The 21,106-nt window shown below is 37.3% G+C and overlaps 1 protein-coding gene across 1 annotated transcript in view; it reads right to left on the bottom strand.

Moving 5' to 3' along the window:
* ahr.L (aryl hydrocarbon receptor L homeolog) overlaps positions 1 to 18,584 on the bottom strand; it is a 91,059-nt gene extending 72,475 nt beyond the window's left edge. The window contains 1 exon segment of the mRNA NM_001171912.2: positions 17,917 to 18,584. Coding sequence (NP_001165383.1) covers positions 17,917 to 17,972 — 56 coding nt within the window. The 5' untranslated portion in view covers positions 17,973 to 18,584.
* Between the last annotated feature and the right edge of the window lie 2,522 nt (positions 18,585 to 21,106).

Genomic DNA, 21,106 nt, shown 5'->3' with positions numbered 1-21,106 from the left:
TTAATTTACACACAAAATATATAAACTGATTTTGAATGGTTCATGGTTTCATTAAAGGGGTGGTTCACCTTTAGGGTAAGGGCACACGCTGCTATTTTGGGTAGTCACCCAGCGACAAATCGCCTCTTCTTCGGGCGACTAATCTCCCCCAACTGCCTTCCCGTTGGCTAGAATGTAAATCGCCGGTGGCGATCTGAGCGCATCATTTTCCATAGTTGCCTCACGAGGAAACTTGGCCAACGTCGGAAAGCCAAAGCAATCCGACTGCCATACCTCTGGCGAATTACTAACTAGCCGGCAGGCAGTCTGGGGAGATTAGTCGCCCGAAGAAGAAGCGATTTGTCGATGGGCGACTAATTACTGAAGTAGCAGTGTGTGCCCTGGCCCTTAAGTTAACTTTTAGTGTGTTATAGAATCGCTAATTCTTAGCAACTTTTTGATCGATCTTCATTATTTATTTTTTTATAGTTTTTGAATTATTTGCCTTCTTCTGACTATTTCGAAATTTAAAACAGGGGGTACCTGACCCCATCTGAAAAAAAAATGCTCTAAGGTTACACATTTATTGTTATTGCTACTTTTTATTTATCTTCTTTCTATTCAGGCCTCTCCTATTTATAATCCAGTCTCTTATGCATCACAATGCATGGTTGCTAGGATAATTTGGACCATAACAACCATATTGCTGAAATCACAAACTGGAGAGCTGCTGAATATGCTTATGCAAATTAGAGGCAGGAAAGGAAGAAGGCAGGAAAATGTTTACTTGTTTTGTGACAAAAAGTCAATTGATTTACCTTCCCACACCTAATTTACAGATGCACATTAGGATTTGGTTCGGCCGAATGCTGCTGAAAAAAGCCGAATTGCCACATGGGGATGTGTATAAATGTAGACCAAAAATCAGTGATTGACAGGCCTGGGTGCTGACACATCGAGAGGATTTTGGCACCTTAACATGTGACTATGCATGTCTGCTCCAAAATCTAAATCTAATTATGCTAACAATATTTACTCGTGACAATGAGATAGAACCCAATTCAAAACATGGACTGCATTGCCCCCTGGTAAATGTTTAGCAGTGCTGTACCATCATACTCCGAATAGCTAATACTATTAGTCTGATGAGATGAATAGGTTATAACAGGGGTGCCCAAAATGTAGATCGGGATCCACCAGTAGACCTTTAGCTGGTGACCAGTAGATCTCAAGACATTGTCAACAATCAATTGTCTAAATCACTGTCCTATTTCATGCTTTTCATTCAGATATTTATGTTACGGTTACATAGAAATAGTTGTTTGTTAAATATAGCTATGTAAATTCTCTGAAATAAATATAATATTTAAGTAATATTCTCCATGGAACAGAATGCTAACAATGCTTTTATGTATGTAGATCATACTGGGACAACATCACTAAAAGTAGATCTCGCATTAATAAAGTATGAACACTCCTGGGTTATAAGGAGCGGTATTACTTGAGAGGGTAAAAATACATTTCTTCTGAAGTCAGTGAACATGTAGCAGTTCATTTCAAAGTAACATAATAAACAGATGGCATTTCCCAATGTCTGCTGTAAAAGCCATTAGTCTCCAAGCAAGGAGGGCAAACCAATATAAAACATTAAGGGGCTGCAACACGTATGCTATCCCCAACTGCATGGCTTAAGTATTTTGGATTATATATATATATTTTTTTTCCAGAATTGCTTGTGGAGAACTTTATCAGCACAGAAAAAAAGAACATACTTTGTTTTCTCTTCATGACAGCTTATGCTTCCTTAGTACAGTAAAGGTATGGGATCCCATTTCTGGAAACTGGTTATCCAGAAATCTACGAATTACGGGAAGGCCATCACCCACAGATTACATTTTAAACAAATAATACTGTTTTTTTATTTCTGTAATAATGTCCAAAAATATCTTTAATTTGCAGAAAACATCCTTACAGGACTATGGTCATGAGAAAACATTCTTTTTTCAAAATAAAGCGGTTAATAGTGCTGCTCCAACCAAATTCTGCACTAAAATGCGTATCTCAAAAGAACCAACAGATTTTTTTTATATTTCATTTTGAAATCTGCCATGGGGCTAGACATATCGTCAGTTTCCCAGATGTCCCCGTCATGTGACTTGTGCTCCGATAAACTTCAGTCACGCTTTACTGCTGTACTGCAAGATGGAGTGATATCATTCCCCTCCCAGAAGCCTAACAATAAGTTAACAGCTGCCTGGTAGATTGAAGAGCAGCACTCAATAGTAAAAATCCAGGTCCCACTGCAACCCATTCAGTTACATTGAGTAGGAGAAACAACAGCCTGCCAGTAAGAAGTTCCATCCTAAAGTGTTGGCTCTTTCTGAAAGCACATGACCAGGCAAAATAACCTGGGATGGCTGCCTACACACCAATATTATAAATTAAAAAAAATAAACTTGCTGGTTCAGGTAGGTAGGAAATTTTATATGGTAGAGTAAATAATTTGCAGTGTTAACAGTGTCATTTAGAAATAAAAACGACATCATAAAAATCATGACAGAATCCCTTTAAAGTCATTTGAATTTCTAAACTATGTGGTAGCACACATTTTTAGCAAAACTGACATACTGCCAGATTTCAGATATTTTATTTTGCCACCAACATGGATTTATGCGGCTGAATTAGGATCAAGTACAAGGTACTGTTTTTGTTTTTTTACAGGAACAAATGGGGAAAAAAAAGGACATTTTTAAAAATCTTTATTATTATTATTCTTATTTGCTTAAAATTGACTTTATGGGAGATTGAATTCAAATTTTTTTGTAGTTTTGTAGTTTGTTAGTGTAGTTTGTAATTTTGTAGTTTTCTGGATAACGAGTTTCATTATACCAATATGTTTACAGCAAACCGGGCAAATACCAGTACATTTACAACAAAACCAGGGAGATCATCATCAGTCACACCCAGGAAATCTTCCAAATGCTCTAAAATAAAAGGAAATATGAGTACCACCACTCTTCAGAGAAGTCTAATACCACATATGGATTAAATTACTGAAACTATGATGACGTGTGGACAACAATATGAACAGTGCATGACAATTTTCATTGCTGACACTTTACCACTGCCAACAGAACACATCAAGCTTATTTTAATGATCAAGAATACTATTAAACTTAGGGATCCACACAATATCATATATGATTCGAAAAAGACATTCAGAAAAGTGTTTAAATGTATTTAAAAAACAAAACAGTTAAGCTGCAAATATTTCTTGAATTCTGAATTTTATATCATTTTCACACATCTGCTCAACAGCACCTTATGTCCTACCGAGTCAAAGTGTTCTAAATATGAAAATGTTATATCTGCTGAGTTTACAGATATTCAAAAGGTGTCCCAGATACAGAATCCAGATTCTGAATTAGTCATGGGAAAGGAAAATGCACTAACACTTCTAAAACTGGCCATACACAGGCTGAAAAAACTTCCAACACAATCCCTCCTGGTGCCGATATGTACCCCATAAGCAAACATATCCCAGGGGCAAAAGTATAATATGCATATTGTATGCATTATGATATGTGTTATAGTATACATGTGGATGTTTTTTTTTAAAACCTTTGTATAAACACTCACATTGGGATATGTATATATTTTTATTGATATATTTATTAATGTATCACTGCAAAACGTATATATATATACACACACACACACACGTTTGTTGAACACTTAAATGCCTGTTATAGAACTTAAGTGAATATAGAGTCACAAAAATACAGTTTTTAACTGATCATGCACTATTTATTAAATTTTCTTACACCTACACACACTATATATTATCATTTTTATATGTTTAGTAACATAACATATTTATACACATATTCATTGATGCACATAAGTACACATATGGACAGACACTGTACAGATAGTCCTCTTTAATTATATTTACAATCAAAAAACTTTGTTAGTGCATACATACAAGTTTTTTCATGGTGAATGTTTTTCAGTTTATGGTAATTGATCACTATATTCACACATTTTTATGTAGTTCACAAGCAGAACGTTGCCTTTAATTCACTAATGAGATGCAACCATTTGCCTATTTAACTATGGCACAGGTGTTCACAAATCACTCTGATGAAGTGCCAAGGATGTAGGCACCAAACGCGTTAGAGAGATTCACATACCCCTCCGTTCCATGTCATTTTAAGCGTTGTAATAAAGCCTGATTGATATTATACCGTCTCCTGGATTATTCCGATCAGAGCTCCGTAGCGAGCTCTTGTCTGCATGTTGGAGCCGGTTGGAGGTGACTGGCGTAGAGCAGCGGTCGGCCAGGGGATTGGAACGCGCTGGATGAGCTCCGCCATTATCGCATTTGTTACCTATTTATCCAATCACCAACTGAGTTGTAAATCGTGCAAACAGCAACAAGTCTACAACAGAAATATGTTTATGTCTGATGTATGTATGCATGTATAGCAGACGATAGCAGAAAAACAATCCACGCAACTTCCAACTACATGAATTGTGGGATACTGTGTGCTCGAACATAATGAACACGTGGACCTGGGTAGACATGAGAAGGTACTACAGCTCTTCTGTATCTGCCCATTCTCCATTTATGCGCCAGAAAGTGACAATAGTACAGGTATTGGATCCATTATCCGGAAACCCATTATCCAGAAAGCCCCGAATTACGGAAAGGCCATCTCCCATAGACTCCATTTTATCCAAATAATCCAACTATTGGGTTTATTTAATGTTTATATGATTTTTTAGTAGATTTATGGTATGAAGATTCAAATTATGGAAAGATCTGTTATCCGGAAAACCCCAGGTCCCGAGCATTCTGGATAACAGGTCCCATACCTGTATATGAAATTTTTAGTTTGGACAGATTGACTAAAAATTCAGATTGCCAAATGCTACTTTGAAATAGTCACCTTGAGGCTCAAAACAGGTCTAGATCAGACATTATGTTTACAGTCAGCATCAATGTCTTATCAAATTTGTTGCATTAGAGAGTAATAGAAGTTATAACAAACAGCAAATGATGCCATATCTATATTAATTCCTTAACCTCGAGAGAGAGAAAAAAATATCACAGACGTTCTTAAACACACACTACATTCTTAGAAGGATAATGAAACGGCTTCTGTCTCGTCTACGTTACTCAGAGCAGATTAGGGCAAGTCAGAGTTTCATGCAACGAGAAACAACACTTTTTTTTTTTTTATTATTCCACAAATGGACTATTATTTCAAGAAGCAAGGATTAACACATTGGGAAGAAAATAGTCAAGCACTGTGTGGACTAGGTCATTTAAAATTGAGCAAGATGGTTAAAGGGGTTGTTCACCTTTGAGATAACGTTTAGTATGATGTAGAGTGATATTTTGAGACAATTTGCAATTGTTTTCATTTTTTATTATTTGTGGTTTTTGAGTTATTTAGCTTTTTATTCAGCAGCTCTCCAGTTTGCAATTTCAGCCATCTGGTTGCTAGTGTCCAAATTACCCTAGCAACCATGCAGTGATTTGAGTAAGAGACTGAAATATGAATAGGAGGGGGCCAAAAGGCAAATAATTCTAAAACTATAAAAAAAATGGAAACCAATTGAAAAATTTATTAGAATTGGCCATTCTAGAACATACTAAGTTTCCTTAAAGGTGAACGACCCCTTTAATAAATGTAGAGAACAGTTATTGTTGCATTGTTTTCCTAAAGGGGTTGTTCAACTTTTAATGAACTTTTAGTGTGATTTAGAGAGTGATATGTTATATAGATATATTATTATTTGTGGTTTTGGAGTTATTTAGCAGCTCTCCAATTTGCAATTTCCGCAATCCGGTTGCTGGGGTCCAAATTGTCATAGTAACCATGCATTGGTTTGAATAAGAGACTGGAATTTCAACAGGAGAGGAGTAATAAAATGTACATTTGGAGACTTACAGAGCATTTTATTTCTGGACGGGGTCAGTGACCCCCACTTAAAAGCTGGAAAGGGTCAGAAGAAAAAGGCAAATAATTAAAAACTAAAAAAAAAAAAAAATGAAGACCAACAGCAAAGTTGCTTAGAATTGGCCATTGTATACTAAAAGTTAACATAAAGGTGAACTACCCCTTTATTTATGAACATACACAGCACTAAAAGCCAACACTTTTTGATTATAACGCTTGAAAGCCACATATTTCTGCCTGGAATGCGTTAGTATCACTGATCAAGATCTATGCCATTTCCTTGGCCAAATTATGACTATTCCTTTTTATTTAAGTGTTATAAGTTTATCCTTTATTTAACATTTTCAGAGAGTCTATACATATAAAGAATTCTCTCATTCATGTTAAAAAAAAAAATATTTTTCTAGATAGAAAGTGAATGGGCTTGGCTATGAAGTAGTCAAGTGTAATAATATCTAGGTCTCTCATCAACATTCTCCTGACAGACTCCAAATATTTTAGAAGAGAGTTTACTCAGCCGATGTTAATAAAATATAAATATCCAGCTGTATGTTAGGCTAAAAAGAACACTGCAGAAAAAAAAAAACAAGAGACAGTGTCTATAATTTATCTGTATATGATCTTCAAAATTGAGAGTTGGTCCTCAAGGTCCCTTTTAAGGTAAATATGAATCTATTATTCACTGTAAGGTCTAATGAGCAAGGCTCTCTTTATTGTGCAATATAGTATGTAACTTGTGTTTGATGTATCCACCCTTCTGTTTTCCAGTTCCGTTGGATAAGTTTGAATTTGGTAAATTTTTAGTATTATTAACATGTATTTATAGAGCTCCAACATATTGTGCAGAGTTGGTGGGTTATTCTGAGACAATTTGCAAGAGTTTCACTTTTTATTATCTGTGGTTTTTGTGTTATTTAGCTTTTTATTCAGAAGCTTTCCAGTTTGCAATTTCAGCAATCTGGTTGCTAGCGTCCAAATTACTCCAGCAACCATGCACTGATTTGAATAAGAGACTGGAATATGAATAGGAGAGGCCTGACTAGAAAGATGAGTAATAAAAGGTTGGAATAACAATACATTTGTAGCTTTACAGGGCATTTGTTTTTAGATGGGTTCACTGGGCCCCATTTTAAAGCTGGTCAGAAGAAGAAGGCAAATAAGTAAAAAAAAAAAAAACATAAAAAATAAATAATGAAGACCAATTGAAAAGTTTCTTAGAACTGATCATCCTATACATACTAAAAGTTAATTAAAGGTGAACCACCCCTTTAAGCAATTTTATTCTTCCTGGTTTTAAATCACAGACTTTGAGGCTTGCATTTCAGCACAGCATTTTGAGTCTGAAAAAAGCGATTTCTCAAAAAGGACCATGTAAAAAGCACTTGAATCAGTTGCAATGTGGGCAAATGGTGTGCTCATAAAACCAAGAAAACAGCTTGTTGATGTTAAAAGCAGTGCATAAGGCACAATTCAAATACAGCCTGCACCTCCAAAACCACAATTACTACAGTGAAGTATGGTGGTGGTAGTCATGCTGTTGGGATACTTTACATCAGCAACATTTGGGCATCTTGTTAAAACAGAAGGTCGAATACACAGTGTAACACAGGAAAATACTAGGAGATAAATATTGGGGCTCATTTATCAACACTGGGCAAATTTGCCCATGGGCAGTTAACTATATCAACCAATCAGTGATTAGCTTTTTAAAGCCAGCTTGAAGTAGAACAATGAATGCAGCAATTTAAATTAGTTGGCATCGATTACTGCCCGTTGGCAAATTTTCCCAGTGTTGTTAAATTACCCCATAGTGTTTTGTTCAGCTAAAAACTGTAGCTTGGGCAAACATTCCTATTGATTCCAAACAAACCCAAAGCAACAGTGGAGCAACTTAAAGCTAAAAAAGATGAATGTCCTAGAAAGCGGCAATCGAAGAACAGTTTCAGTCCAAATGAGACTATATGGAATCATTTTAAAATCAAAGTGCAATTTCCTGCCGCAAACTTGCCTGGTAAGGTGTCGGAATTATCGTGTCAATATTCCTTTAAAGAAATAAGCCCTTGTTCCGACAAACCCAGGTGCCAAGCTTTTTGATAATAGATTCCTTGCACGTATAATGGAACAGTCATATTCAATCTTATTTCTGCTCAATTTGGCCTACAAAAATAACGCTGGAAAGAAGAATCCAAGAGTTGAAGAAAAGCAATGACATCATGTGCAAAGAAAACAGGAAAGAAAAAAGCGCTGCCATATTGCTGCAGCACTCCAGCCCGAAAACAATCCCTTATGCCCAAAAATGCTTCTGGAAATCTTATTTTCACACATTAGTGTCAGTTGCTATGTTCAATTGGGAAAAAAAAAAAAAAAAAAAAAAAGATACTGTGCCTGGAGATATAACATTTTTACAGCGTAATCTCAAAGAAGATCAGCAAAAAAAGTTGAAATATTCAAGATCTTTTTAATGAATCAGTTTAGCATTGCAACAGCAGAAGTACTACTATTTACTCTTGCCCAAGGTGGGAGTGCCTTTCATGTACAGGCACAAGTGAGGAAACACTGGGCAGGGTTTAACTGACACAACTGAACAGACAAACAGCACAAAGCTGCTATGAAACAGATAAAAAACTACAGGATGTTCTTAAAGGTAAATCATGCCAGAACAGGCTGCACACAATGCCTCCAAACGTGGTTTTTAAAGGGGACCCGTCACCCAAAAAAATTATTCAAAATTCTATTTTATCACATTAGTCAAGCAAAATGAACTTTAATTACACTATATAAATCATTTGAATCTTGTTTCCTTCAGTCAGGGATTTCAAAATTATAGCAAGCAGGCAGGAGCCATTTTGTGGACACTGGTATTAAGACAAGCCTTCCATCATCTCAGAATCTTGTTTGTTCACCAGAATGGGGACCCGATGACCATCCCCATGTCCTGGCTACATATTTAAATGGTAAAGAAAACGGGGGAATGTGGGGAGAGCAGTGACATGTAGGAAGTGCTGAATGGAAAGCGAAAGTAATTGTCTGCCCCGCCTCTATGCCCATAGCATAGAGGAGGGGCAGACAATATTTGATTGACAGCTGAGATAAGCTTACAACAGCTATGAATGCTTTAATAAATAATAGAAATTGGATTTGATGTTTAATTTGAAAAGGACTTTTATCATACAGATTTTTGTGGATGACAGGTCCACTTTAATGGCAATAATCAATTCTGCTCTCTCTTTTTATGGACATTGCAATTTGTTTTTAATCAAATCCTTAAACTCATCCAATTTTTTTTACTGTAGCCAAATATCAGTTTATACCTCTAGCTAGTGGAAAGCATGTTTTATTTTTATTTTTTTTTTATTTTTTTTACAGTTAAAGGCAGTAAGGCACCCTCCACCCATAATAAAAGAAGCACAATTCTAATCAACTTTAAAGGGCAGATTTAGGTCAAGTTGGTTTCTCATTGAAAAAATTAAGATTGTGAGGGTATTTTTTCAGTAATGTTTGTAATTTTTGAAAAAAAAAAACAAAACAATTTTTTCGAGATTTATTATACCCCAAAGCTGGAAATAACTCGAGTCCCAAATACACCTGTCGAGGTCATGTAGAAGTCAATGGCAGAGATCCCTCCCTTACTATTTGATCATGTTTTATTCAGAGGGGTTCGATCGAAAACTCAATCAATTTGATTGATTTGAGGTTTTTTTCCACCAAAAACTCTTATCAATATGAGTTTTCAGGTTGTTAACCCCAAATTAATCTAATGTTCTAAAAGTATATCTTGCCTCCCTCAAAACCTATTCTGTCACTGCTGCAACATGACTCAGTACAATGAATGACTACAAAAGAAACATAGGCATACAGCATCTATAAACATCATCTCATTTAAAATCACTGGATCTAGAGTAAAAAGACGTGAAATGACCATCCCAGAGGCTACATCCGAAAATGGCAAATACAAATCTTTGCCCTAGGAAGCTTGCCTACTTTTTTTCATATCCATTAAAGCACCGGTCAAACTTTCTCTGCCTTTACTTTTTATTTTGGGACTAACGGTCCAAAATGTGGAAAAAAGTGTTGGTGTTTTTTTGTTTTTTTTTTACCCTAAAAAATGAATTGATGTGACCTTCCACAGCACTTTGGACATTTACATTTTCAATTTGATTTTTAGACTGTTAAGAGCAGGCTACTGACTGAGATTCAGGTTTAACCAAATGCAGGAAGTGCATGGACATTTATCAAGGCTGAGTTGTATTTTCCAAGAAAATTTAAGTTTTCACGTGTTTTTTTTATTAAAAACTCAATTTTTCAGGTTAAAAAAAAAATTATTTTGAGTTTTTTTTTTTTTTTATTATACCCCAACCCTGGAAATAGCTTGAATCAGAAAATACACCATCTAAAAACATGTTGAGTTCATGTAGAAATCAATGGCAGAGGTCCCTTGAACAATTTGAAGATGTTATTGGCCTGCATGATGTTCCAGTTTATTTCAGAGGGTTTTGCCAGAAAACGCAAATGATTCCAGAGATTCAAGTCTTTTCCGGCCAAAAGCTCAATCATTTTGAGTTTTCGGGTTTCACAACTCGCAGAACTGATTTTTTTTCTGTTCAGGTTTTTTTCTTAAATAAGATGCCATTCGAGTTGTGAATTCATTCAAGTTCATTTGAGGTATGAAAAACTCTAAAATCGACCTTTGATAAATAACCCCTAAGGGTCGAAGAGACTCTCAGGGCATTCAACAAGTATTGTTGAGCTGAAAACCATTCTAGCACTACAAAACTATCTATTATTGCTAATAGCTCTGAAACATCTTAAAATAGAAAATTAGCTTTAAGTGCAAAAGTGTTCAAATGACCACTCTGGGTACATGCATTCTATTGGATTTAGAGTTCCTTTAATTCACCTCTTAGACTGGTATGCTGCTATAAAGCATATTTTTCAGCATTATCAATCAGCATACAGAGCAGGCAAGTTAAGCAGACATTTATAATAATTTATACCTAACAAGGTTTTACAGTAATTTAACAAACAAGGATGCAGAATAAAAATAGAACTAGAGGGTTCTGCTCACAACCTTAAAGGGTTGTGAGCATAACTTAAGCTTTTTGAAAAGTAAACATAACTTCAAGCAACTTTGCAATATACATCAATTAAAAAATATGCAGATTTTCATGATTTTTAATGGTTTCTACTTTGCTGAGCTGGCTGACTACTGTTACTTTGTATCAACAGCCAGCTGTCCTTAGCCTGCATCCCCCAAATCCCCCAATTCCCTGCACATGTGATTTCAATAAGGAACAGATCACAGTGCAATGCATTATGGGTTATGTAGTTCCTGTAAGCTGTGGAGAAGTTGCTACAATTAGTGACATCAGTGTTTAGTCCCTCCTTCCCTGCCAGGATTTCAAATGATGCAGAAAGAACTGTTAACCAGCTGGTTTGCAGCATAGAAAATGGCTCTTATACTTTTTGAAGAAACAGGTAACTGTGATGGGTATATTAGGGTAGAGTCCTGCGTGGGTCCATTTTTTGGAACCCGTACTGGCAACCTGGACCAGCAATCTGCATTCTTACCTGCTTGGACCCGTTACCCCACCCGACTCACAAGTACCTTATCCGCAACCCGGACCCTCGACACGCTGACCATCAAGAATCAGGAAATGCTGTCATTGTAAACCGGAAGTGACATCATCAGAAGTAGACGTGATCAGAAAAAAAGGCGTTAAAATCGATATTGAGAAGACCCGCAAACCCACAGAACCGCGTCTATACCTGCACCTTCTACCGGCAACCCGCAGGGTACCACAGGTTTTTGTGGGTAACACGTGGGTACTCGACACGCTGCAGGACTCTATATTAGGGGTTTCTGTGTTATGTTGGCCTCTTAAAGTGGACCTGTCACCTACACATAAAAAACTGCATAATGAAAGTCCTTTCCAAATTAAATATGGAACCCCAAAATTTTTTTTCATTGAAACATCCATGCCTGTTATAAAGGTGTTTAAATATCTAAACTGTCAATCAAATATTACCTGCCACGCCTCTATGCCCGTGGCATAGAGGAGGGGCAGCCAATTACTTTCACTTTCCATTCAGCACTTCCTAGATGTCACTGCTCTCCTCACATTCCCCCTTCCCTCCTCAGGCTCTATATTTGTGTAGGGCAATGCACATGGACATTAGGTCCCCCATTCTGGTGCATACAAAAGATTTTGGGGTGATACACAATTTCCCTTAATAACCGTGTCCACAAAATTTAAATAATAAATACAATGTAAGTAAAGTTTATTTTGCTCAACTAACATGATAGAAAATAATTTGAAATTATTTCTTAGGGTGACAGGTCCCCTTGAATCAAGTTTTGGTTTGGAAGCCAGCGTTCCCCCTTAAGATCATTATCAGTGAATAATGAATGAATGCGTACAAATAAATGAACAAAAATGAAAACACTTATTAAAGTTTAGATTTTTAATTTAAAATGTTTCAATTACAGCACTGACTATTTAAGCATTCCTGAAGAAAAGCAACATTGTTATCTATAATCCGATTAGGCGTTTTACTATTTTACTTATTCTTCCTGCAGAGAAAACATGCATCTCCCTTCAACCCATCCTGCCTTCCCCATTGATGAATGCCCTGTTATACAGTTAAGTGCAGCTAATTGAATACATGAAAGCCATTGGCACCAACAGAGAAATGATGTCATGAACAATGGCAGGTCAGTATAGAACAGAAGCTGCTGTGGTGAAGGACAACAGCGAGGGGTGGGCTGAAAAAACAAAAAACATCTGATTTACAAACAGTAAAAACACTGGATAATGAACTAAGAAACTCCTCCTTATAATATAGAGAGCGGGAAGTATATAACATGCCACAGTATCTTCAATACTATAGATCACGGTTTGGTTGCTGTTCAAAAAGAAATAGACCAATTCTCTCCCAGGTATGTTTTGGCAGCAAGTAAACTCTTCATTCATTGAAAATAATTAACCCCTACAAATACTAGAGACACTATTACACAGCAAGCCTGAGTGATTTCATTTTAAAAAAAGAAAAAAAAAAAAAATATTTATTAGAAGAGGAGTGAAAAGCAGAGTCTGTTTTATAAAATGAAGTAACTACTTCTCAAACTCTAATTATAGTTTAATATGTGAGTCCCACTAACACCAATTTGCAACTGCACAACTGCTAAATGAACATAAAACTGGACAAATCTCATTTGTGTGTATATGAGTTTACTGGACAACCCGGAACTGCATGGGGAAATTACGTAATATACCCACAATGTCCTATTTAAACAATCTTTTATTTTTAACCAATTTGCTTTCGTTCTATTATAAGACATTCCAACGTACAGGTATGGGATCCGTTATCCGGAAACCCGCTATCCAGAAAGCTCAGATTTACAGAAATGCAGTCTCCTGTAGACTGCATTTTATCCAAATAATCCAAATTTTCCTTTTTCTCTGTAATAATAAAACAGTACCTTGTACGTGATCCAAACTATGATATAATTAATCCTTATTGGAAGCAGAATATGCCTATGGGGTTTATTTAATGTTTCATGATTTTGTAATAGACAAGTTATAAAGACCCAAATTACAGAAATATCGTTATCCAGGTACCTGGGGCTTTCCAGATAACAGGTCCCATACATGTACTAGATATTACCTTTTAAACTGTTCTAACATGCATGGTGATCAACTTGGATATTCTGTTTGCAGAGTAATTGTAGGTAAATAAATGAACTATGACTTGCTAAATATACATAAAACTTCAGTGTAAAAGGCATTTGCCAATTTCAGAAAGTTTTTTTTTTTTTTTTTACATTTGCACAATGAATTATAAAAAAAAAAGCAACTTTCCATAATAACTTATTCTCGGACATCTCACCAGAAAGTTCAGCATCACGCTGAATTATCTGAAACAGTTGGAACAGACATCCCTTAATATTAACAGCTCACGTGTTCATTTTAGGCTTAACTGTTTAGTAGCTGTCCCAAGGCTACAGAGTTTCGTTTCAATTAGAGCAGATACATCTTTGTAAATTGAATCACTTAAGGTGGCCATACACGATAACATCCGCTTGTTTGGTGAGGTCGACAAACAAGTGGATCTTTCCCAGATATGCCCACCAACGGCTGGGCGATATCGGGTTAATCTGAATTTTCGGCCCTAGGGCCAAACGATCGGATTATACATCAACTATTCGATGTGGCCCTCGATCACAGGAAAAAACATCAAACCTGTCTGATCGATATCAGGCCAGTTTTTGGCCAGATATAGATTGGAGAAACCAGTTGGATGCCCTTCGCCCCACAAACCGGCAAATAATTTGCCGAATCTGTCTAAAGGACCGATATCGGCAGCTTTATTCTGCTTGTGTATGGCCACCTTAAGACAAAATGGATAGATAAACAGTTTAAAATATTCATCCTATATTAACAGGAACACTAGAGGGCAGATTTATCAAGGGTCAAATCGTAAATTCAAGTTCGAATTTTCAAGTATCAAAATACACACTTTTGAATTTTAACCACCTATTTCGAATGTGAGATTTATCACACCTCAACCATGGAAACAGTCCTAATTCGTAAATTTACCACCTAAAACCTGCAGAGTTAATGTACAAGTCAATGGCAGAGGTCCGTTGGAGATGTTAATAGCCTTGACAGTCGTTTTTTTTTTGGGGAGAAAAACTTGATTCGTACGAATCGAATACGATTAGAATTTTCGGGTCAGAAGCATTAGATCGAATATTAGACATTCACATTTTTTTCTTAAATAACCTTCCAGTCGAATTGTGAGTATATTCAAATTAAAAAAAAAAAAATTCACATGCATTCGAAATTCAACCATTTATAAATGGGCCTCGAAGTTACTGTAGTTTGTTGAAAACAGGTGGAACTTAATCAACCTATGTATATTTGCAGTTTAATCTAAAAGGGATACTGTCATGGGAAAAAAAAATCAAAATGCATTAGCTAATAGTGTTGTTCCAGCAGAATTCTGCACTGAAATTCATTTCTCAAAAGAGAAAACAGGTTTTTTTTATATTTAATTTTGAAATTTGACATGTGGCTAGACATATTATCAGCTTCCCAACTGCCCCAAGTCATGTGACTTGTGCTCTGATAAACTTCAGTCACTCTTTACTGCAAGTTGGAGTGATATCACCCCCTCCCTCCAGCAGCCTAACAACAGAACAATGGAAAGGTAATGCGACAGCAGCTCCCTAACACAAGATAACAGTTGCCTGGTAGATATAAGAACAGCACTCAATAGTAGAAGCCAAGTCCCACTGCGTCACATTCAGTTATATTGAGTAGGAGAACCAACAGCCTGCCAGAAAGCAGTTCCATCATAAAATGCATGCACAAGTCACACGACTAAGGGCAGCTGGGAAACTGACAATATGTCTAGCCTATAAAAAAAACGGAATAAAAAAAATCTGTAATGAGGGATTCCATTAGCTTCATGCAATACATTTATGAAGACTGCAGCCCAATCCAAGTAACGTGTAAGGAAAGCCGAGGTGTGGGGTAAAACAAAACAAGTCAGTCACTTATGAGTTTACGGATAGCAGAACACAACATAGTAAATAATGCAACACAGCCAGTTAAAGGATAGGAGGAAGGAACATTACATTATACAGGAGAAAAGCAGAAGGTAGGAAACAATGAGGGGTGGAGCAAGATTTCACAAAAAGCACACAAAATGTTCAGGTCTTTTCTAAGAAAAACAATACATTATGGGAACTCAAAAATCTTGTAGTGGACAACACAAACATGAAAGAGCGTGGCAGTTATGAATCCACATTCCCAAACAAGAAACAGAACAAGCCATATACACACATATTCAAGTCAAGCTCTGCTGGCATTAACTCAACAAAATCATTTTCCTTTGTGTCTCAGTCACATTTATTATTGTCATATACAGCTTTTATTGTTTTCATTTACAGCTCTACTCTATCTCTGCCTATAGATGGGGGGGGGGGGGACTTGTAAAACTCCCAATTGGTTACAGCGCTCTCTTAAAAATTACAACTTCCAAAATATTTTTTAACCATGGATTCATGGTTTTACGTCCCAAAATATGTAATTTTTCAATCACAAAATGTTCTTTAAACGTTACAAAAGAAAAAGTTTAACAATAGGAGATAAAATAACTACAATTTTTTTTAAAAAAGTCCAGTTTAAACAGAACTATAGGTGGATTTGACCCTGTCATACTACTGGAGGAGTAAAAGATTTGTCTGCCAGAGCTAGAATTTTTCTGCACAGAAAGATCACGTACAACGGCACAAAGCAGGGAAAAAGGAAGGTCATTTAAGACCCTCTCTGGCTCCTAGGATTTGTCCAGCTCCGGGTTAATCTAGTTAACCAATACAATTACACAAGATACATATTACTCTAATGATTCCAGTCACATACACACACAAAAAAAAAAAAGGTATAGAAATAAAGCAGATACCAACAAGTGATAGGACTATGAACAGAAATTCCACAAATACTTAATTGCAATCAATTGATTGACTAAAGCGGAATAATTGGCCCGAGATACTGAATGTCATTGTGATTAGCAAGTTTTTGCTTATTTTAAGCATCATTTTCCCTTGCATGCCTTTTTTTTTATCTTAATCTTTCTCAAAACACAATCCTAGCTTAATTTATTAATTAATATGTTTTCAGACTTAAAATAATCTTCGAAATTGTATATTTAGTAGATTTCAATGCAGATCCAACCAGACACTTATTTCTTCCAAAGACCAGTGGTTTGTGCAAAGGTTACATAACAGCAGAGCTTTTTCACTATTTGATCTCCTGGCACAACATAAAGCATCTCCAGAAACACTACTACCATTGGGACTAAACAGAATACAGACACCTATAACCAGGAAAGTATTAAATGTAGCCTACTAATACAGCTGCCCATTTCCCCCCCCCCCCCTCTCCCCCGCAAAACACACACACACAGCCTTCAGTTATGCAAGTTGAAGCTTAACAGCAGTTTTGGGGCCAAAACCTAGAAATCTCCCCTTCATACATTCTGTCAACATAGGTGGGCTACCCAGTGGGCACTGGGGAAATGGATGAACCTGCCAAGCATGAAGACAAACTGGTTAAAGATCCTAAAATTAAATAGTCTACAGATTAAATACTTTGCATGGGCACGGGCAACATATGGACCAGCAATGCATTCTATTTCATATTGCGGTGTATTGATCTTGGACGGGTTAAACAATGTTCACGGTTGATTCAATAAACCTTCTGCTGGTAAACAAAACAAAGCATTGCAAAGACATTTAAAGCTGCACCAGGCAAATGTCACATTGATCAAAGCTAGGCAAGGATTCGATGTGTCTGATGAGCGCTGGTTTAGCCGTCTATACATAATATTTTTGTCCTGGACAGGGGCAGCAGTATGTCAGGTTTCACCACCTACAGGAAAAGACTAATCCACAGATAAATCTCACAATGAAGAATATTGTCAAGTTTTAGAATACAATTTTAGGGGGGGAAATCATGAGCTAATATATATATATATATATATATATATATATATATATATATATATATATATATATATATATATATGCTATTTTTCCCATCAAATACATCCAATGGCAGGAATGATCAAGCCTGAGTTCCCCTAGATAAAGGGCCCGAAACGTTGCCTTTTTGTATGCTATGGGCTAAATAAACGTTACACTTGCGCACTTTCTGCAAATCTAACAGTGTGCTGTGCTGCTGGTGATTTTTCGATCAGTTCCCCTAGAGGGACAGGGGTTCTGGGGAAGTGTAAAAAGACAGGGAGCCCTCCATCTACGGGGGGAAAGTACAACCAAATGCTTTGCACTTGTTTCAATGTCCCTTCTGCCCTATTGCCCGTAGTTGTTAAAGGGACAGTGCAGGGATTTCATTGCCCGAAGAGAAGGGATGGAGGCTTGATCTAAAGAAAAGGGCTTTCTTACGTTTTCTGGACGGGCTTTCTCCTCTTCCTGCTGGCGTACATGATGTTCGTGTTCATCCTACTCCTTTACTCGTCCGCCGCAGAGACACGCCAAGGGATCCAAGTAGAAGCTAAATATTTAATGGCTCTCCTCGCTGCTGTCAGGCCAAAACGCTGTGAGGCGCACGGAGCGAATGCAACTAGGGCTCAACAGCGCAGGCGAAAGTAAAGCCCGGCTCAGCTAGTGGCAAAGTTTCACACAGTGGAGAAGCGTCGTGCGAGAGGGATGACGGGATATACGCACAATATTCGCTGGCTTCTTTCACTTCCTACCAATTCCCTGCTGCTGCTGATACTCGGCAAGAGGCGCAACGCAAACCACTTTCTGACATCTTCATCTACTACTACCGCTCCGCAGAGACGCCTGGATCCACGAGTGCTTTGCCCGGCTGTGGAATCATGGGTAAAAATAATCCTCGGGAGCGAAGAGGCGATCCTCGGGCTAAATCTTTCCGATTAAATAGAACCAATCCCTGAAATATTGCGCCGTATCCGTAAATAGTTTTAAAGTTCCGGTAAGGAGAGGGGGGGAGAAAAAAAAAAAAACAGGAGTTTCCGCGAATTCTACTTTTCCTCAAGTCACTTGAAGCGTATGCGAGCCCACGCATGCGCATAGCAGGGTGTGACGTCAGGCTGAGTGAAGTACGCCCACGTCGGCGTGCGCCTGCGCTGCGACTGGAGCGCGCGGAAGAAAGCGACGTGCGCGCGCAATTTATATTAACTTTTGGCGGAATTTGCTGCTCATGTGGCTGGATGAGTTATATACGCAGTTTGTGGGACGGAATAAAAAAAAAAAAGACAATAATAAAAATGATCTGCTGGTGTGTGACTATGCTGATGATCTAACCCAGTAGACACACTGGAAAATTGTGCCAGTAATCCGCCCATTCTCCAGCAAACCACAATCACATTTTTACTTTCTTGTGTCGCCCTCTGCCATAAAGCCCCTGGCAGCAGTAACCCAATGGCCTCTGATGATGGCAGCCCTGGAGGAGTATAACCCTGACTTCACATTAGGGATGCACACTGAATCCACTATTTTGAATTCAGCAGAACATTGAACCGAATATCGAACACAAATTAGGGGTGGGAAGGGGAAAACATTTTTTACTTCCTTGTTTTCTGACAAAAAGTCACACAATTTCCTGCCTGCCGGTTCGGCCGGGCAGAAGGATTCTGCCGAATCCTGCTGAAAAAGGCCAAATCCCGGCCGAATCCTGGATTCATTGCATCCCTACATACACTCATTAATCATCTGGAGCAGTGCCCTGATATATCCAATTTGTGTGTGTGATATGTAGATATTGGAAGACCCCAGAATTCAGTGACCATATATATAAACTAGTCAGTGTTTAGCAGATGGATGTGTCTCTGTCCTCTGTTCCCCGACCTACCTCCCACCCCCCGGGCAAATGCCCCTAACTTGTTACAGACAATGCTATTGTGATACTATGATCATGGATCTTCAAGAACCCTATGGGATTGGATGGACAACCTCCCTCCTTCAGTGTCCTGCCTTTGTTTGAACAAATCTGGACTACGGTTGCCACCTTGCCAGTATTTTACTGGCCTACCTGGTGCCACCGGGCCCGGTATTACAAATATATGAAATATATGCCTGCAGCATTCCCCAATTCGCTCTCACTTCTCAATGCTGGCCAGTGTTGCCAATTTCCCCCCAATCAGAAAAATTGCCATCAGGTTCTGACCCTGCCATTTCTGGGCATTAACATTGTTGTTTTGAATTCATTCTTGTGTAGTAGTAGCTTCTTGCTTTTAGTCATTGTCTTGTTGCAAGACATATTGTCTACTAAGGCTTGCATCAGTTTTTCTCCAGAATATTTACTGTATTTTGCCTCATTCATTCAACCCTCATATGCTTTCCAGTGTCAGCTGCAAAGAAGCATTGCCACCACATGATGCTTCCACCACCATGCTACACAGTTGGGATGGTGTGTTTTTGATAATATACAGTGTTTGGTTACACCAAACACGGAACCTTGTTCCAGCTGATTCCAGAGTCTCCCACATGTCTCTTGTTGGCCTCCCTTAATTGTCTCCTTCTTTTTGGTTACTCTCAGCTGCTACTGAGCTCTTACGCCCCATAGCACACAATGGTGTTTGACTGTTCAAAGCATTTAAACACATTCTGATGAATGAATATATTGATCTGCTTTGATAAATGTGTCACTTCGTTCAGTGCTCTCACATCTGTCTGAAAAGTGTTACTAACTATAAAGTAATAACATTTAAATGGCTAAGATTGTGAAATTTACATTAAAAACATCTGCTAATTTTTCTCTGATAAATGATCTGAACAATGACACGGTGGGGCATTTTTATCAAGGGTCTAATTTTGAATTGAAAAAACTTCGAAATTTGAAATCAAAAAGACCAACTGAAATTAAGTCTGTTTTTTTTTTTTAACGAATAGGTCAGTTTTCAATCGAATAGGTCCATATTCGGCCGAATTTGAATCGTAAGAATCGAAGGGATAGTACATTCGATCGAATTCGATTCTCAGTTTTTCCAAAAAAAAAACGATTTTTCAAAGAAAAAAACTCTTTATCTTTTAACAGCTTTCATGGCATTCGTGGTTTTAGAGAAAGTGAGTTTATTCATGTTTTTATAGAAAGTGAGATTATTCAGGGTTTTAGAGAAAGTGAGTATTCATGGTTTAAAATAAGAATGTTGAAAAATAGGCCTCCATGGTATAGTTTTATCAAATGAGATGCTTGTTCATAAAGAAAATAGCAATAGTCTCAACTATTTTAGTATTTATCAGTATTCTGTGATATTGTCACAGCCGATTTCTTAAAAAAAACTGAAGCTGAATTGAAGCTGCACCCTGTTGAGATCCATCAAACCAATGAGAACATCATTTAATTTTAGTGAACTCTTCTTTCACTCCACGCTGTATTCTTTTTACCAAGTCATTAGAAAACGTCTTGAACCTTTTCACTATTGAGAAAACTGAGTAATAAACGATAAATATGCAAGTCATAAAATGCTTGTGCCAACATTTTTCAAGATGTACACTAATGTCTTTTTTTTGTTATGCTTAAAAAGTGTACCAAGGAGCAATGTTTGAGTGACCATCTTAATTATTGGGGAGGGACTTCTTGAAAGGGTTTAGTTCAACATTTCGATGT

The sequence above is a fragment of the Xenopus laevis genome, chromosome 6L, assembly GCF_017654675.1.
Source record: "Xenopus laevis strain J_2021 chromosome 6L, Xenopus_laevis_v10.1, whole genome shotgun sequence".
Taxonomy (NCBI): domain Eukaryota; kingdom Metazoa; phylum Chordata; class Amphibia; order Anura; family Pipidae; genus Xenopus; species Xenopus laevis.
This window is presented reverse-complemented; position numbering and strand designations above follow the sequence as displayed.